The sequence below is a fragment of the Sorex araneus genome, chromosome 4 (assembly GCF_027595985.1).
Source record: "Sorex araneus isolate mSorAra2 chromosome 4, mSorAra2.pri, whole genome shotgun sequence".
Taxonomy (NCBI): Eukaryota; Metazoa; Chordata; class Mammalia; order Eulipotyphla; family Soricidae; genus Sorex; species Sorex araneus.
In genome coordinates this window covers 134,336,576-134,355,544 of record NC_073305.1, presented here as the reverse complement: position 1 = coordinate 134,355,544, position 18,969 = coordinate 134,336,576, and the positions used below count along the sequence as shown (strand labels likewise).

Here is an 18,969-nt window from a genome sequence, read left to right as displayed (position 1 = left end):
ATTCCCCATGGGCAGGTTACCTAAGCCTAGAATTATTTCCCCTTTCTATTAAAAACTATTTTATTTTGTAGAGCTTTATGGAGTAGCTTTCTAGCTGCTAGATGGTTGGTACCTGATTCATGAATCATTTAATAAAGCGTACTAGACCCGTACATTAAATTCATCTGGGTTTTTGTTATTTAATTTTATGAGATCAGGCACTTTATTTACCCTAATCTTTCTAGACCCCAGAGATGAAAATATTTAATAAGCATTGAGTAAACGTGTTGATTTGGTGAATTTTCTGGACGTGTTCTTTGTTCCAATCATTTTAAGATTAGGAATGACAAGTGTTTTTCAGTTTAAGGGAGAGAGTAGATTATGTAAAGTGAATGTGGTTTCTGAAACTAAACATATTTTAAAAGTACAAAATGGTTGTAGAATCATAACTTCCTAGCCAAGGATGGTTTATCCTTCTAACTGAACCTTCAAAATCTGCATTTGCCTTCAATGAACTATATTCTTTTTTCTTTTTCCTAAACTTTTCATATAAAAGGGACTGGAGAGGCCCGAGCTATCCTTGCACAAGTGGACCTGTGTTCGAGCCCCGCCACCGCATATGGCCTCCTGAGCCTGCCGGAAGTGATCCCTGGGTGCAAAGCCATGAGGAAAGCCTGAGCACTGCTGGATGTGCCCCCACCCCAAAAGTGGTCTGCAGAGATGGTACAATGGGTTGAGCACCCCATATGGACTCTTGAGCCCCGCGATGCATGACCCCTGAATGCAATCAGTACTAAGCCCTAAGACCCACTAGATATGGACCAAAACAATATATATTTTCAAAACAAAATATATTTTCACTAAGAACTCGTTTCATTTCAAATGCTGTACAAAGGTAAATAGCTTTCATTTTCTTTCTTTTTTCGCTTTTTGGGTCACACCTGGCGATGCACAGGAGTTACTCCTGGCTCTGCACTCAGGAATCACCCCTGGCGGTGCTCAGGGGACCATATGGGATGCTGGGATTGGAACCTGGGTCAGCCGCGTGCAAGGCAAACGCCCTACCCATTGTGCTATTCCGCCAGCCCCCAGTAGCTTTCATTTTCTTTAAATATACCTGGACATTGTGAGAAATGGAGAAAAGCTGCAAATCACTCCCACACAGGTCATGCCTGTCAGGGTTCAACCTACTAGTTTAATTTTCTAGGGATCCAGCCAATGGCCCCCAAACGTTTAGGCCTTTACCTTATGTAAGATCACTTCAAAGTTTGAGGAGTTTTAGGCTACTCTTACTTTAAAAGTCTGCCTTTAATACATGGATCCAAGACACATCGTAGGGTGATTATTTTAAAGCTTAAGTCAAGATCATTATTTAAGACACGTGGAAAAAGGTCGTTGAGAAAGAAAAAAATTTTTTCTAATACATATATATTTTTAAATTCTATCACCGTGAGATACACAGTCACAAAGCTGTTCATGATTGGGTTTCGGTCACACAATGTTCCAACACCCATCCTAGACAGGAATTTTCAGTGGCTCACGGTGTGGTTAAGTTGGCATGGAGAGTTAGTGGAGGTGGCTGTGTCTCGGCTGCGGGCGAGCCTCTTAGACCTCACTCTTAATTTTGGCTCCCGCAGCTCCCTAAGCCACAAGGAAGATGTTTCCAACGACCTTCCCACCCCACGGAGCCCAGGCCCACAGCCAAAGGGAGGAAGCGCCTGACCCCAGCTCCCTCAGGCGCGGCGCCGCACCTCGGCCCCGCAGCCCGGCGGCGGCGGCGGCGGCGCGCTCGCGCGGTGCATGCTGGGCCTTGTAGTCCGGCCGAGACCCCGCCGCGCCTACAAATCCCGTGACCCGCCTCGCCTCAGCCTCCGGGCCCCGCTGCTGCCCGTTGGCCCCCTTGCTCGAGCCTCCTGGGGCTGAGGCGCGGCGCCGCGTCGAGTCAGCTGTTTTCTTTCCGCCCGGAATAGCCGAGACGGAAGCCGGCGGGGCGTGGGGAGGAGCCGGGCGCGCGCGCGCGGGAGGGGTCTGACGCCCGCCTGACGTGCTCGTTCGCCTGGCGAGCGCGGCGCGCGAGTCCCGGTGTCCCCGCGGCGGGCGGCTGCGGCGGTGGAACGCGGAGGGGGCGGAGGGAGCCCGCGGCGGCGGCGGCGGCGGGGGCGGCGGCGGCTGCTGTAAGCACCGAAATGGCGGAGACCGTGGCGGACACCCGGCGGTTGATCACTAAGCCCCAGAACCTGAATGACGCCTACGGGCCTCCCAGCAACTTCCTTGAGATCGATGTGAGCAACCCCCAGACCGTGGGGGTCGGCCGGGGCCGCTTCACCACCTACGAAATCAGGGTCAAGGTGAGGCTGACTTTCCCCTCAGCCTGGTCGCCCCCAGCCGCGCCACGAGCGGCTCCCCCCGCCCCGCACCCCACCCCACGCTGGGGGGCCGCCGGCCTGCTCAGGGGCACTGTCGGGCAGCGCTGTCCACCGGCGGGGGTGGGCAGGGCTCGGACGGATGCGGGAGACGAGGGAGGGCGAAAGTGGGGAGGACGCTGCAAAGAGAGCCCGGCGCTGGCACTTGGAGAAGGTGCTCGAAGAAGAGGGCGTAGGTTGAGCGCCGCTGGCCCCCTCCGGCAGCTGAACTGGAAAAAAAAAAAAAGACATTTGAGTTGCCAGGGGGCTGGAGGGGTGGTAGATCTTTCCAGAACACAGGCTTTCTGCGGGCGCTCAGTGTGAGGAAAGGGGGTTCACGCAAAGTTAAAGCTTCCCGAGAGACTCCCCCCCCCCCCTCAGAGGCGGTCACGCCGAGCTGCTGACTCTGGAGGCCCTTCGCCAGAGACCCCGGCCTCCCGGTCAGCAGAACCGAGTGGGAGCTGGCGGAAGCCTGGCGGTTTGGGTGGGTCGAGACCGAGGAAGCCGGGGGCGGGGGAGGGGATCGAGTGAGGTCGCGTTGCGGGGCGCCACGCTCTGGAGCCCACAGAGAGAAGCTTGGAGGGGGGGGTGCCGACCTCACAATCCCGAGCGACCCGACCCCCGCGTTCCCCAGAACCCTTTGCCTTTCCCAGACCCTTGCACTCTGTTCAATTTCGGGATTTGCACTTCACTGAATGAAGGAATCAGCTGAAGTAGAAACAACACTTGTAATTTCCTAACCGGTATTTGTTGGCAATAAGTAATTCAGATGATTTGAAAGATGCTTAATTGAGACGGGTGCTTCACTTTCGCTCGAGTTCAGGCTCAGAGAACTTGTGCCTGTATGGAAGTGTGTCTTCTAAAATTAATTACATAAAGACGAATTCAGCTGTTAGAGACAACCAGCAAGTTTATTTTATTAAAAAGGAAGCATAACAAGAACGTTGCCTCGGTAATCAAAATTTACATAACGAGTTACTATTAACATTGAAGTGGAGTGATTTCTCATTAACTTATGCGGCTTTTTTTGATGTGATAAAAACAAATTTTACCATCTTAACCTTTTGGGAGAGGCGGGGTGGGAGGCAGCTGGCGACCTTGGGACTACTCCTTGCTGGGTGCTGGGGTTTTGGGGGTCATTCCAGGTGGTGGTTGCTGGGGGACTATGCCACACTAGTTCTTGGAGCCAGCTCCCCAGCCCCATCTTTACCATTTTAAGTCTTAAGTAGTGTTAACTATTTTCCCATTGTTGTGAAACTTCCGGACTTAAAGGTTATTTGCTTTTCGTAATGTTGCCAAAAGAAAAAAAAAGGTAATAATCATCAGACTTGAAGATATGAAACTGTATAATGTTCCAGGACACTCTTGCCTCCTTAGGACTATATGTAAACTTCTTTGAGCAAAAATCGAGCTTGTAAATTTAGTGAAAAAGTGAAACTTGCATTTTAACTATAGGACAGATTTTGGATTGTCTTGGAAGACAGTTCACGAAAGCTTTCTCTTTTACTTTATTATCCAGCGTGTTTTTCTTTATTTCTTAGACTAAAATAGAACTTGATATTTCTGTTTCTGAACTTCCATAGCTGGTACTTCCTGTTACACACTGAAGCTAAATCTGCCTACACTTCCTCCATTGAATAACTGTTCATTTTGCTGAGTGTATGATCTTAAGTGGAGCCGTATGGTAATTTTAATTATTTTATTTATTTGGGGGAGGAGGGATGAGCCACATTCAGTGGTGTTCTTGGGCAACTCCTGGGCTCAATACTCAGGAGTCACTCTTTGCAGTCTGAGTTCAAGTGATCATGTGCAGTGCTAGGTATTAAACCAGGATCTGCTAGATTCAAGGCAAGCTTTGTAACCTCTTATTATCTCTCTGACCTTGTAATTTAATTATTTTAAAAATAGGCGTTGGGAGAAAGCATGCTTTGTATGAGAGAGGCCCAGGGGTCACTCCCTAACTTGGGTCACTGTGCACCATGAGGAACCACACCCAAGGAGCAGCATTTGAGCACTGCTGGGTGTGGCCCCCTGCCAAAAAATCCCGTCTCAAACCGTCTGCCCAAATAGCTGTTGAGATACTTTATTTCTGGGGGGCAGTTTGCATCATACCTGGAAGTGTTAAGGACTGCTTCCACCTGTGCTTGTGGGGCACCTTGCCATCTGGGGATCAAATCTGGGCCTCTTAATGTTCGGCATACACTTTGACCCCATACCATCTCTCCAGCTCCTAACGTGATACTTAAAAATAAATTATGAGGAGATCTCAGAGATCTGGGTTTGGCACTGGTGGTCCCGAGCACTGAAGTAATAGAAAATAAACTTTAAAAACTTGAGGCCTTGGGTTCAATCCCAGCACTGCGAAAGTAAATGGATTATTATATGATTGATTGTATTTTACTTAATGTGTTATTTGTTGTTGTTGATTGAAATTAGCTCCTCAGATAGGCAGTGCATGTGCTTTACTGCTGAACCTTATCTCCAAGCCTTTTATTTTTTAAAGAATTTTTATTTGGGGGTGGGTGGGTGGCTTTGGGCCACACCCGGCTCTGCTCAGAATTTACTCCTTGGCTCTGTGCTCAGGAATCATTCCTGGTGCACTCCAGACCGTATGAGTTGCTAGGAATTAAACCCAGGTCAGCTGCATGGAAGGTGAGCACCCTACAGGCTAGTCTGTCTCTTCAGTCCTGTACATTTTATTTTATTTTATTTTATTTTATTTTATTTTATTTTATTTTATTTTAGCAAGGATTAATTAAATTATATTAAAAGTATAGCTTTACATACTGGTTTTCCTAGTTTTTCACCATATACCTAGAGTCAAGTCATTTTATTCTGAGCTTAACTTTTATTTTCTTTTTTTTTCTCCAGGTCTTTTTCTTTTTTTTTTTAATAGTTTATTTTTAATTAGTGAATCAACGTGAGGGTACAGTTACAGATTTATACAGTTTTGTGCTCATGTTTCCCCCATACAGAGTTCGATAACCCATCCCTTCACCAGTGCCCATTCCCCACCACCAGTAAACCCAGGGTCCCTCCCACCCTCCCCAGTCCCGTCTCCCCCCACCCCAAACTGCCACTATGGCAGGGTATTCCCTTTCGTTCTCTCTCTCTGATTAGGTGTTGTGGTTTGCAATAAAGGTGTTGAGCGGCCATTGTGTTCAGTCTCTAGTCTACATTCGGCACGAGTCATTCCTCCCCCACATGACCTCCGACCACATTTTACTTGGTGTTCCCTTCTCTGAGTTGCCCATAATGAGAGACCAGCCTCCAAGCCATGGAGTCAACCTCCTAGTACTTATTTCTACTATTCTTGGGTATTAGACTCCTAGTCTATTCTATATTCCACAGATGAGTGCAATCTATGTCTGTCTCTCTCTTTCTGACTCATTTCACTTAGCATGATACTTTCCATGTTGATCCACTTATATGTAAACTTCATGACCTCTAATTTTTTCTAACAGCTGCATAGTATTCCATTGTATAGATGTACCAAAGTTTCTTCAACCAGTCATCTGTTCTAGGGCACTCGGGTTTTTTCCAGATTCTGGCTATTGTAAACAGTGCTGCGATGAACATATAAGTGCAGATGTCACTTCGACTATATTTTTTTGCTCCTCTGGGATATATTCCCAGCAGTGGTATTGCTGGGTCAAATGGGAGCTCAACCTCTAGTTTTTTGAGAATCGTCCATATTGTTTTCCAAAAGGTCAGCCCTGTACATTTTAAAGAAATTAATTATTAAGAGTGATTAATGATGTGGGGCTGGAGCAATAGCACAGCAGGTAGGGCGTTTGCCTTGCACGCGGCCAACCCAGGTTCCATTCTCAGCGTCCCGTATGGTCCCCTGAGCACGGCCAGGAGTAATTCCTGAGTGCATGAGCCAGGAGTAACTCCTGTGCATCACCGGGTGTGACCTCAAAAAAAAAAAGTGATTAATGAGTTACAGAATAAACAGTATATACTCATACTAGTTTGTGTTTTTGTATAAGCCAGTTCATAGTGTGTTAGTGACCAAGGTGCAAGTGCCTTCTAAGATGTAATTGAGGTTCTTAATGGTTTGAACTTAAACTCAGGATACCACATTGTGAGATACTGGATCTTAATGAAGCAGCATATGCTCTCACTTTTTTTGTTTTGTTTTGTATTTTTTTGAGTCACATCTAACAAAGGTGTGCTCAGGGATTTCTCCTGGCTGGCTTGGGGGACCACATGTGCCTGGGATTGAACCTGGGTCAGCCATGTTCAAGGGAAGTGCTTTACCTGTCATACTATCACTCTGGCCTTACTTTTTTGAAATAGGTTCCACCTTATGGATTGTTGCCAGCTTGGTGCTCGGGGGACCATTCGTTACTGTAGACCAAAACAGGGCGTCCCACAAGCAAAGCTTAACCTCCAATCTGTTGAGCCATCTTCCTAGCCCAGCATATATATATATATATATATATATATATATATATATATACATACATACTTATATATATATATATATATACATACTTATATATATATATATATTTTTTGGTTTTTGGGTCACACCTGGTGATGCACAGGGGTTACTCCTGGCTCTGCACTCAGGAATTACTCCTGGCGGTGCTCAGGGGACCATATGGGATGCTGGGATTTGAACCCGGGTCGGCCGCGTGCAAGGCAAACGCCCTACCCGCTATGCTATCACTCCAGCCCCATATTTTTTGAGGTAATTAGTCTGTATTGTTTGAATGGCCAGTGAAATTAATAAATAATTTTTGTCATTTTATTTATTACTGCTTTTCTAAATTGTTGCTGCTCTCCCTGTCCCCTAATGCTGTTGCCACATGGCAAACCATTTTATATTCCATGGGTAGGGCCCTTTTAGTTACCCTAATTCTGGTCTTGAGAAAAAAATTCAGTTTTATAGGCTCTGATTGAAATTACTCTTCACAGTAATTTTATATGGATGGTGGTACTTGGTATACAAGTTTCCCACTCTATCTTCTGGTTTGAGAATGATGTTTAAGACTAATAGGATCACTTGATTACATCTCTGGGCTTAATGTTTTTTTTTTAATTGTTCTAATGGATAGGTGCAATAGAGAATACTCTTATGCTTAAAAGCTTAGGAAAACTCAGTCTCTAGAATTATTCTGGCATATTAAAGAGAAAGATAAAGAAAAAAATCCAGCTATTTTTGATGAAGTTTGTGTTTCGATGGAGAGTTTAAAGTTCTTGAGGTTTTCTTCTGGCTCTCCAATGAGGGATCACTCCTGATGGGGATTGTGGATCACACGGAGTTGAACCTAGATCTGCCACTTGGAAGGCAAGCAGCCTGCCTGATATACTGTCTCTCCAGCTCCAGGCACAATGTTTTTAAATAGCAGTGAAGTGAAAGTGTTAAAAGACTGGTTCTTGTGGTCTGAGATAGCTCCTTAGTCAAAGAATAGATTGTCACTTATGAGTTAAGACAGGTACAAAATCTCAGTTCCACTTCCCCTTTGTAAAATAGGTCTGGAAATGGTGTCTACCTCACAGGACTAAAGGAAATAAGGCACATAAGTCTCTTTAGCATAGTGATTGGTACATAATAATATAATTGATACTCAAACATAATTGGTACTCAAAGGCTACCTCTTTCTCCATGCAGCAGATATTTTCTAAATTAAGAGTTAGCCATCATCTACTTTTTTGTGTTAGTTTAGGAACTTTTTTTTTTTTGCAATTTATGCATATCTATGATTTGTGTTAGGTATATTCATTAGGCTCTCCGAGAAGGGCCGAGGAATCGAACCTGGGTTGGACGCATGCAAGAAAAAGGCCCTGCCGCTGTGCTGTCGCTCCAGCCCAAACATTTGTCTTTTTTTTTTTTTTTCTTTTTGGGTCACACCCGGCGATGCACAGGGGTTACTCCTGGCTCTGCACTCAGGAATTACTCCTGGCAGTGCTCAGGGGACCATATAGGATGCTGGGATTCGAACCCGGGTTGGCTGTGTGCAAGGCAAACGCCCTACCTGCTGTGCTATCGCTCCAGCCGAGTTTAGGAACTTTTTTCTCTAAGGAACCTACTTGAAATAGAAATATGTGTTCTCTCTCGAGCGTGTGCTCTCACTTGCTCTCTCACTCACTCCTCTCTCTCTCTCTCTCTCTCTCACACACACACACACACACACACACACTCTCTCAAGTAGAACATTGCTACTAAGGTATTGAAATCCTTAATATGAACTGTAGACTGCAACAGCTACTCTTTTGGGTTTAGACATTGTTCTCTTGTGGATTCTGTGCGCATGTTGGCAGTATACAGTTAATTTCCAGGTACCTCATTTGCCCAGTCCTAACGGTATTCTTTTCATCGTAGCACTTCACTTATCTTTCTCTTCTGCTTGGCAGGGTAGCCACACTTGTAACCTGGCTTCTGAAGGAGTCACAGTGACGCACTTTGTGGAGGTCTTCTCGTGATGCTTCTAAAATGATTATGTCCCCTTCATATCCAAGGCCAAAGAGCACTTTCTTTTTTTTCTCCCTGGGGGAGGGCCACACCTGATGGTGCTGGGAACTACTTCTGACTTTGAGTTCAAGAGTCATTCCTGATGATGATCAGGGGGGCCATGAGTTGTCGGGGTTTAAGCCCAGACTCCTGCATGCATGCATGCACTCACTCAGCTTATTTAGCTGCCTTTCTGCCCTGGAATTATACTTTCATTGAGGCAGTTGTGGTTAAAAAAAGAACCTATATCATGCAGTACTTAGCCAACTAGACTTGTTTGTTTTTGATCCCTCCTATGTATGTGTATGGGGTGTTTGAAGGACATGTGGTGTGGGGGATTCAACCTGGGGCTCCCAAATATAAAGCTCATGCCTGTTGAGTCATCTCCCTGTTCCCTAACCAAGTAGACTTAAAAACGTGTTTTAAACAATCATATGTTTTGGGCTAGAGAGATCTCAAGCAGGAGTGCACGCATTTTATACAGTCTTTAGAGTTCAGTTCTGACACTACATTGACCCCTAAGAACCACTGAGTAATCCCCAAGAACTGAGCTGGAGTAGTGCCTAAGTGCCACTGTGTATGATGACCCCAAAGCCAAAAAATATTAAAAATTACACATTTTGTGTAATTCCATATGGAAAGTTGTACACATTTATGTCCAAATAACTATTAGAGTATTCCATTTTGTAAGGTGTATAGTGATTATTGTTACCTTTTATTTTAGGGGCCACACTAGCAGTGCTCAGAGCTTACTCCTTGCTCTTTAGTTGGGGATCACTCCTGGTGGGGTTCGGGGAACCATATGTAGTGCCAGAGACTACATCCTGGTCAGCCATGTGCAAAGAAAGCACCTTAACACCTGTATTCTCCCTGGCCCTATGCTAGTAATTCCCCCTCCAGTTTTTTTAGATATCATTGATAGTATTTTATTAATTTAAGAAAATTAATGATTAACAATATGTATATATCAAGAGATGATGATGCCTGTAAGTTTACTTAACATCCATCATCTGAGTTATAAAAATTATTGTTTGAATTTGACAAGTTAAACATAGAGCTAAATAATATTTTTTGTTTTGTGGTACTAGGAATTAAACCCAGGGCCTCACCTAGTCGAAGTAGGTGCTCTACAACTTAGCCACATCCCTGGCTCAGATTTGCTAATAAATGTTTGACAAGAAAGATGATTGGTGAAAAGTGGCATCTTAGCAGTATTTGCCATTCTAGACCTAGACTGAGAATTTTTCTCTGGGTGAGTCCTCTTAAGGTAGAATCAATATGTAGTTTGAAAACAGAAGGAAAAAATAATCCTAGACTTTTTTAGGTTTTGTAACGATACATTGTTAAAGGGCCAAAAATAATATTTTAAAGAATTTGCTGCCAGAGAACATCTACAGAATCCATGTAACTATATTAATTGGCCTTGAGATGACTGATACACATTTTTTTGCTATCAGCTTCAGCTGATTTCCATCAAGACAAAATATGTTGCTAGCATCGAAAGTCCTGTTCTTACCTCTCTTCCCATTTTTCTCTCTCCCCTCCCCCACCCTTCCTCTTCCCCACCCATCTTCCCCTGTACCAAGAATCAAATCTTGGGTCTTACACATTCGGGACAAGCACTCTACCCCCGAGCTCTATCCCCAGCCGTAACCCATCCCTTAAGATGGGTGGGAAGCTTTATGACTGAGATCTCTGGGTTCAGTGGAAACAGAAACAGGGATTCTCCACCATATCTCCCTATTTCCAGCAACTCAGCAGTCACACCAATACGTCACCTCTGGCTGGCGCACCAGATAATCTCGTCATAGGCCACCATCCAGACTTGCGTGTCCTCTTCTGAAAGGGAGCATAACATGAAACTCACCATAACCATGCTGCCAGACCCCATGCCAGGCTGTTTTATTTGGGGTGCACCGGAGAGGGATGGGTTAGACCCCCACCACCGCCCGCCCCAAAATAGCATTTTCAGCGGTTTTTCATAACATACAATACAAAATATATTATTTTGGTTCTGCTTTGGGGCAGGAGTTGGGGTTTGGGATGAAAACGTCCTTAATATGGTGGTTGGGAAGGTCTAATGGTGTGGGATTGATGTTTGAATATTAAATGTAATCAAATACTGTGAACTACTTTTTTTTTTAAAGATGGGTGGGAAGGCTGTGGCAATTAAAAAGTAGTCCTAGGGATCAGGGAGATAACAAGTTTTGCATGCAGGAGCCTGGGTTCAGTTCGTAGGACCACTTGGTTTATATAAGTACCACCAGAACTAACCTGAACACTGTTAGGAGTCGTCCCATCACAAAAACTAAAACAAAGCATCCTATTATGTTGAATTGTTGGTTGGTGAGTTAAAGCACAGAATGCTTTCTCATACCCAGAGAAAAGTATCTAAATGTTGACATAGCCAGAATTAGATTGGCAGTAATCTGGTTCAGGTTTAGAGTTGCTTTATAGGACTAGGGATGTGGCTCAGTGGTACACTTCATACCTTTTAAGAATTCGGCTCTGGACTTGATCCCTGGCAGCACAAAACGAAAGGACAAAATGGCTTAATTGTAGTTAATTTAAAGCAGTATATTAAAACGTTTCCTGTCTGCATCCTAGTACTGGGGCACCCTCAAGTATCTGAACCTTTTATAAGGTTCTTAATAAATCTTAATGTTGGTACTTTTGAGGCCTGGGAGTTGACTTCTCAGTAATTCGTAGTAGGTAAGATGCACCCAGAAAAATAGCTAAAAAGAGCTTAGTATTAAATTCTGTTACTAACAAATGACTTGAAGAGTTTTGTTGATTGGTTAATTAATTGGTGTTAACTGCCACACCCAGCAGTGCTCAGAGGTTACTCCTGGGTGTGCACTCAGGTATTACTCCTGGCAGTGTTCAAGGCACCATATGGAATGCTGGGAATTAAACCCGGGTCAGTTGCATGCAAGGCAAGCTTCCTACATGTTCCACTCTCTCCAGCCCCAGCTAGTGGTACTTTTGAAAGCCGAGTTTTTCTCCATGTAAGTTAAAGCTGAGAAAGTGATGATAATTTATGACTTGAGTCCCTGTTATTTTCAAGACTTTGTACCATATATATGTAGTTTGATCTCCCCACACCTTTACAAACTCTGTTATTTTGATGTCCAGGAATTGTGATGCTCTCCATATGTTCTCATTTTAGTTGTGCTCACATACTTGCACTAGGCAGTGAGACGCGCCTGTTGTTACTGAGAGGCTTCTTTGCTGTGCTCAATGATTGCTCCCTCCTTATAATGTTCAGGGGGCCATATCATTCCAGGGATTAAACCCAGCTTCAAGCATAGGCTTCCTGCATGCAAGGTGTGTAGTCCAGCTTTTATTGGCTTTGGAACCGCCTTGGCAGTGCTCAGGACTTACTACTCCTGGCTCTATGATCATAGCTCACTCCGGGAGGTCTCAGGGATCCTATGAGGTGCTAAAGATCAAACCACTTTGGCTGTTGCATGGCAAGTGCCCTACCTGCTGTACAACCTCTCTGTTTTGTTTTGTTTTGTTTTGGGGTCATACTCAGTTGCATTAAGGGACTGTACCCAGTGTGATCCTTAGGGGTCACTTATAGTGGTGCTTAGAGAACTATGTAGTGCTGAAGTTTGAACCAGAGGTTCCTGTGTGTAAAGTACATGCTTAAGCTCTTTGGGCTAGCTATCCTTGCCCATAATTTCATCTTTGAGGCAAGAAAAATAGATAATATCCTCCTTGCAAGTGTAGAAGCTGAAGTCACTGTTGAGTCTCATCTCTTACCCTTTCCTCTTTTGATTTTATGATTCAGTCCTACTCAGCTGCTTGTATCTCTTGAATAAGTGAGTTTTTTAGTATCCAGACCTTTGCACACTCTTCCTCTTTTCAAAAACAAGTTCCTTTAGTGGCGTTTTCTGGCTACCACTACTTGTCAGCAGGACTTATTATCACCTTTTTTTTTAGAGATTTTGCTGATGTCTTAACTTGAGGCTGCATTTCCTTCCTCTGTATTCTTGTTGCCCTGTTTAAGGATTATGTTTAATGTCTTGACATTACTTTCTTCAGTTCCTATATATTTTGTAATCTCTTAGAAGACAAGGATTGTCATAATCACGTTACTCAACTTGTGGAACATTGGCAGTTAGAAATAAATGAACTTTAGAAAAGTTAAATGCAGTGAGTCCTTAGTTCACTGATAGGTTTTTGGGAATTGCAAGTTTGAGTAGCACTGTAGCGGTGTTGTCCCGTTGTTCATCGATTTGCTTGAGTGGTCACCGGTAACGTCTCCATTGTGAGACTTCTTTTTGCTGTTTTTTTTTTGCATATCCAGTACGCCACGGGGAGCTTGCCAGGCTCTGCCGTGCGCAGAATACTCTTGGTAGCTTGCCGAGCTCTCCTGAGAGGGACGGAGGAATCAAACCCGGGTCAGCCGCTGCAAGGCAAAAACGCCTTGCCCGCTGTGCTATCACTCCAGCCCAGTTTGAGTAAAATAACAAAAAAATGAAACTAGTTTTATCATAATCATAAGGTAATTGATACTGGCAAGTTAAATTTCTACCACAAATTTCTGGTCGCAGAAACATTACAAAATTTCTAAATATTGATTCACATCACTTCTAATAGTAAGCAACATTTTAGATCTATTTTCCTACCCTTTCAGGATTGGAATAACCACATCCTATCTCATCTAAGAAAGAACCCAACCCTGGATAGGAATATTTATTGATTTTTTTAGAATTTTAGAACATTTTCATCTTAAAAAGAAACTCTTCACCCCAGTAATCACTGCCCACTTATTTCTGACCAAGACACTGGCAAACCACTAAAATATCCTCCCTGAGTCTCCAGTTTACCTATTTTGAACTTTCATACAAATAAAAGTTATACAATAGGTGGTTTTTTTGTTTGGTTTCTGATTTCAGTTAGCATACTGTAAAGTAAATATTAGATACATATTTGACAACTACAGTCTTCTAACTTATGGGTTGAATTTTTACTTTATTATTCAGCAGTCTTATCAGTGCTTTTAATTTTTATTAAAGTCAATTAACCTATTTTATCTTTGACTGCTTGGATTTTTTGATATGTAAGAAACTATTTTCTAATCCAAAGTTTCAAAGACTTATTTTGGTTTTTGTTGTTGTTTGGAGGGTCTACTTGGCAATGCTCAGTGGCTATTTTTGCTGGGTGCTCTTGAGTCACTCACTCCTGGTGGCATTTAATAGTAAACTATGCTGTGATGGGTACCGAACATGGACTCCTCACATGCAAAATGTATACTCAGCTCATTGAGCTACCTCTGGCCTGAAGTTGCAAAGATTTTTTTTTTTAATTATTACTTTTATTTGCTTTTTGGGTCACACCCGGCAATACTTAGGAGTTACTCCTGACTCTGCCCTGCAGAGGCCCTTATCTCATCTCCTGGCAGTATTCATGGGACCATGTGAGGTGCCAAGGATCGAACCTGGGTCAGCTGGTGTGAGGCAAACGCCCTCCCCGCTGTATGATTGCTCCAGCTCAGTGGCAAAGGATATAAATGTACGTTTTTATCTTTTATGGTTTTGGACTCCATATTGATTTTCTTACATATTTAGAATATCTTTTGCTTATGATGTAAGGTAGGGCTCCAGATTCATTCTGGAATGCGTGTGTGTGTGTGTGTGTGTGTGCGTGCATGTACACACACACACAATTCTCTCAGACTAAAATTACACATTTTGGAATGTAGGAGGAGGTGAGAGTACATAGAAAACCCATGCAGAGATGGGGAGAATGTGTAGAATCCAAAAATAGTGGCTCCACATAGGTACTGATTCCTTTTTTTCTTCTCATCAGTAAAATAACAAAATGATGTTACTTAAGGGTCAGCCATCTCCCAAAGTCAATGCAATTAAATGGCAAAACAGTTGAATTTGTAGGTGCTCTCTCTTTATTTTCTGTTTTTCCTTTCACCCTCACTGAACATTCCCTTCACCTGGGAGCTTTAGAAATTGTAGCGATTCTCTTTAAATTGCGTTATAGTGGAATTTGTGAAGTACTAGTAGAAGCATCCTAAACAGAGCCTATTACTGCTATACAGCAAGGATAATTTATGGCTGTATTATACTTTCTCTGAGAAGTGAAAGGAGGCAGATAAGTGTGAGCAAAATATGTAGACAGCAGAGAGCTTGTTAACCTTGATGGGCTTTTAAAAAGGAGGCAAATTCTAAATAAGTAAATTGAAATGAATTCTGACAGTGGAGAAGAAAACCAGTGACATGTGCCAGGGAATAAAAGCTGATTTTGGAAAGGAAGAAGTTTAGAAAGCAACTGAAAACCTGCCAGCCTACACAGCTTTGCATTTTGGGAAGAAAAGGCACTGACTATATTGAGCTAAGCCAGTAATTTTTGTTTTGGTTTGGGGGTTTTTTGCTCTTCCTTTCCCTCTCCACTTCTCCCCCGCCTCCTCCTCCTTTCCCTTCCCCCTTCTCCTAGGGTCACTCTGTGCACATAGCAAGCTGTCTATCTCTGGCCCCAAGTAAATTTTTTTCTCACATGCAAAAGTCTGGAGCTGCTATTCTGTTGTGACTATTGTGACTATCAACTCCCAGCATCACTTCTTTTTAGACAAGGGAAAGGCATATTCCCTTCCCATTGCCACATGTAGCCACAAAGGATGCTGGGAAATTTAGTCTACTTGGGTGGTCATATGAAGAAATGAGAAAAACAACAACATTACCTTCCTACTGTAGCAAACTAGTGATTGGTCCCTTCTAAGGTCCTTTAAGTCTTCTAAAGATGGTTTTAGTAAGGTATTCAATAGTCACTAATTCTTTCCCCCTTTTTTAATGGTGTCTGAAATTTTAATTCTTAGGGAGAATTCATATGATTTGCAAGTAATAAAATTGAACTTAGTTTTGACAGTCAAATTGTGAATGAGTTTTGATCTCTTCCTATGAATTAATTATATGAGTAGAGAAAGACAGCAAACATGAAGACTTGGCTTATCTGATAGGATATAACACAGGATTAAGATTTAGTTAGAATTACTGAAAATAGATGATTAACAGTTTGCTTTCAGGGGATTTTAACTATACTACTTCACTTGAGACATGCATGTTAGTCAGTTTACTAGTGTTAAATGATGGAGAATAATATGACCAAAATAAGTAAGATTAGTATCTCATCATTTTAAATCAAACTACTTTTTTAGGGAGTCAGGGGGATCATACCCAGCAGTGCTCTTCAGCTATTTGTGGCTCAGTGCTTAGGAGTGTCCCTAACACTGCTGGGAGGTGGGGGAAATGGGCCATACCTGGCTGTGCTCAGAGCTTAATCCTGACTCTTGGCTCATGGGACCATATGTAATGCTGGAGATCAAACTGGTTGGCCGCCTGTAATGCAGGCACTTCATCTCCTGTACTATTTTTCTGGCCTGCCTTTTGTCTTTTTTTAAGTTTTACCCCTTTCTTTCTTTGATCTTTGTTGTCCTCAGATGGAAATAGAAATAGATAAAAATTTTGGATGGCTGAGTATGTCTAGATTTAGAAAGATTCCATCATACTCGAATTGAGAATATTCTTAAAATACTAATGGATCTAGATAGTAAAGATCATCAAGCTGTGGACTTTTCTGTTTTTGTAAATTATTATTTATTGGAACACAGTGTACCTGTTACTTACTATTTATGATCACATTGTTTGTTTTTGTGCCACACTTGGCACTGCACAGGGCTTACTCTTGGCACTGTGCTCAGGGATCACTCCTGGTGGGGCTCTGGGAACCATAGGTGGTACTGGGGATTGAACCCAGGTTGGCAGTGTGTGAGGGAGTGCACATCAGTTGGTCTGTCACTCTGGCCACTATTTATTTTTAATTTAATTTTTACAAAGCTGTTCATGATTGGATTTCAGTCATGCAGTATTCCAGCACCCATCCGTCCACCAATACACATTTCCCAGCACCAGTGTCCTCAGGTTCCCTCCCATTATCTGCCCCACCTCACCTCTGACCCACTGTTTATGACCTCATTTTCACTAAGTGGACAGAGTTGAATAATAGGTACAGCCTAAAATCATCTCTCTCCATTTTCCTCAAAAGTTAGCCAATCCCTGAACAAGTGTTTTTGTAGCATTAACATAATAGAAATAAAAATCACTTGGAAAATCTTCGTTTGAGAACACTGAACTGTGGAAAAATTTCTACTTAAGATGCCAGAAGTGAATGAGGAAATGGTAGCTAAATATAATACTGCTAATTAGATTTTTTTTGGTCTTATATATTCATCAAACGCCAACAAAATCTTAAAGTAAGCCCTATTGCTGGGAGCTGACTGATGTTTTAGACTATTCTTCCCTTTAGAAGAGAAGTTTTTTAGAAAGACAAAATTTAGCTTTGAAAAATACTAGATTGCTGTTCTTAATAAAGTCCAACCACAAGAATTTTTTGTTGGTAAAGCTCATTTTCTCATGCAGTCTTTAATCAACTCCTTTGAATAATCAAAAAGAAAAGATTGTTGCAACCTATGTTCATTGCAACATTATTTACAATAACCAAGATCTGTAAACAACAAACACCCAAATAAGGAAATTTTTATATTTAATAGAATACTGTTCAGCTATAATAAAAGATAAAAACCCTATCTTTTTCTTTTATCAACTTGAATGGAACTAGAGGGTGACCTATAAAGAAAAATAAGTCAGAAAGAGAAAGACAAATACCCATAATTTCACTCATGAAAAAAAGAAAAAGAAGAAAGAGGAAGGAAGGAAGGAAGGAAGGAAGGAAGGAAGGAAGGAAGGAAGGAAGGAAGGAAGGAGGAAGGAAGGAAGGAAGGAAGGAAGGAAGGAAGGAAGGAAGGAAGGAAGGAAGGAAGGAAGGAAGGAAGATGAACCATAAGAGGGAAGGAGGGAGGGTGGGGAGGGAGGGAAAAAAACGTGAAGGAAGGAGAGAAGGAAGGAAGGAAAGAAAAACTATGTAGATGAACCCTAAGAGGGATTGTGAGATAGTACAGTGGTTAAGCCACTTAATCTCCTATGTGGCAACCCAAGTTTGATGCCCAGTATTGCGTATCTAGTCTCCCGAGCACAGAGCCAGGAATAGCCTCCTGAGCACTGTTGGATGTGTCCCCCACAACCTCTTCAAAAAGGACAAAGTTAAGAGAATGGTGTTGAATGATTATTGTTGCATATAATCTAATAAAACAAAATTAAGAAAGCATTATAGGTTGAGTAGGCCATTGGTTATTATTTTAGATTAGTATATTATTTTGAAAGACTGTTCTTTATTCTGGAAATACAGTTCCTAACTTGGGTTCTATTTTCCAGCACCTTTTATGGGTTCCAGGAGTGATCCCTGAGTACAGAGCTAGGAGTAAGCTCTGTGCACTGCCAGATGTAGTCCAAAAACAAACCAGAGCAAACCAAAAAGGACTATTTGACATTCCTTTCTCTAGAATCTTTGATTTACTTTTTTCTGAAACTGATAGTTCCTAGATACCTTGGTTATTTATTATTTCCCAACACCCCCTCATAGGACTTCTCTTTTGATGTTGTTATTGCAGTGTTTGCATACTTAATTGTAGTATGCCCAGGCTTGCACACTTAATCTGACACCAGTAATCACATTTAGTTGATGAGGAATCAAACTTGTGGCTTCATGCATGCTAGGCACACAGTCTATCACTGAGCCATATCCGCAGACCAGTATGAAACTAATTAAATTGAAGTGCTAGATGGACAAACATGTGTTTGTTTAGTTTCTTTGGAATTAAAGTTGACTTGTCAACTTCATAAGCTGATTATAAATGATACTGGCCTTTTGAATACATACAATGGCTCATCTATAAAGCTATAAAGAGACGAAAGACTTGGAGGCCAGAAGACAGTATGGTGGGTGGGGCCTTGCCTTGTCCACATAGGTTCAACCACTAGCACCCCATATGGTTCCCCGAGTCCAAAAACCAAAAACCAAAAAAAAAAAAAAGAACGAAAAAGCCAAGCCTTTTTCTCTTGAAGTTTTTTCTTTTTTAACTCTGCTTTATCTCACTGGATACTCAGAATCTGTTCACTGCTTCACACATGCCCCTATTCTCTGATTATTTAGAGAAAACTTCTTTTTCTATGTTTATGCAGGACCACTCCAGCAGTCCCAGGGTCAACT

The 18,969-nt window shown here is 42.5% G+C and overlaps 1 protein-coding gene across 1 annotated transcript in view; it reads left to right on the top strand.

Moving 5' to 3' along the window:
- Positions 1 to 1,911: 1,911 nt before the first annotated feature.
- Positions 1,912 to 18,969, top strand: part of SNX3 (sorting nexin 3) — a 48,910-nt gene continuing 31,852 nt past the window's right edge. The window contains exon 1 of the mRNA XM_004605707.3: positions 1,912 to 2,327. Coding sequence (XP_004605764.1) covers positions 2,166 to 2,327 — 162 coding nt within the window. The 5' untranslated portion in view covers positions 1,912 to 2,165. The remainder of the gene's footprint in view (positions 2,328 to 18,969) is intronic.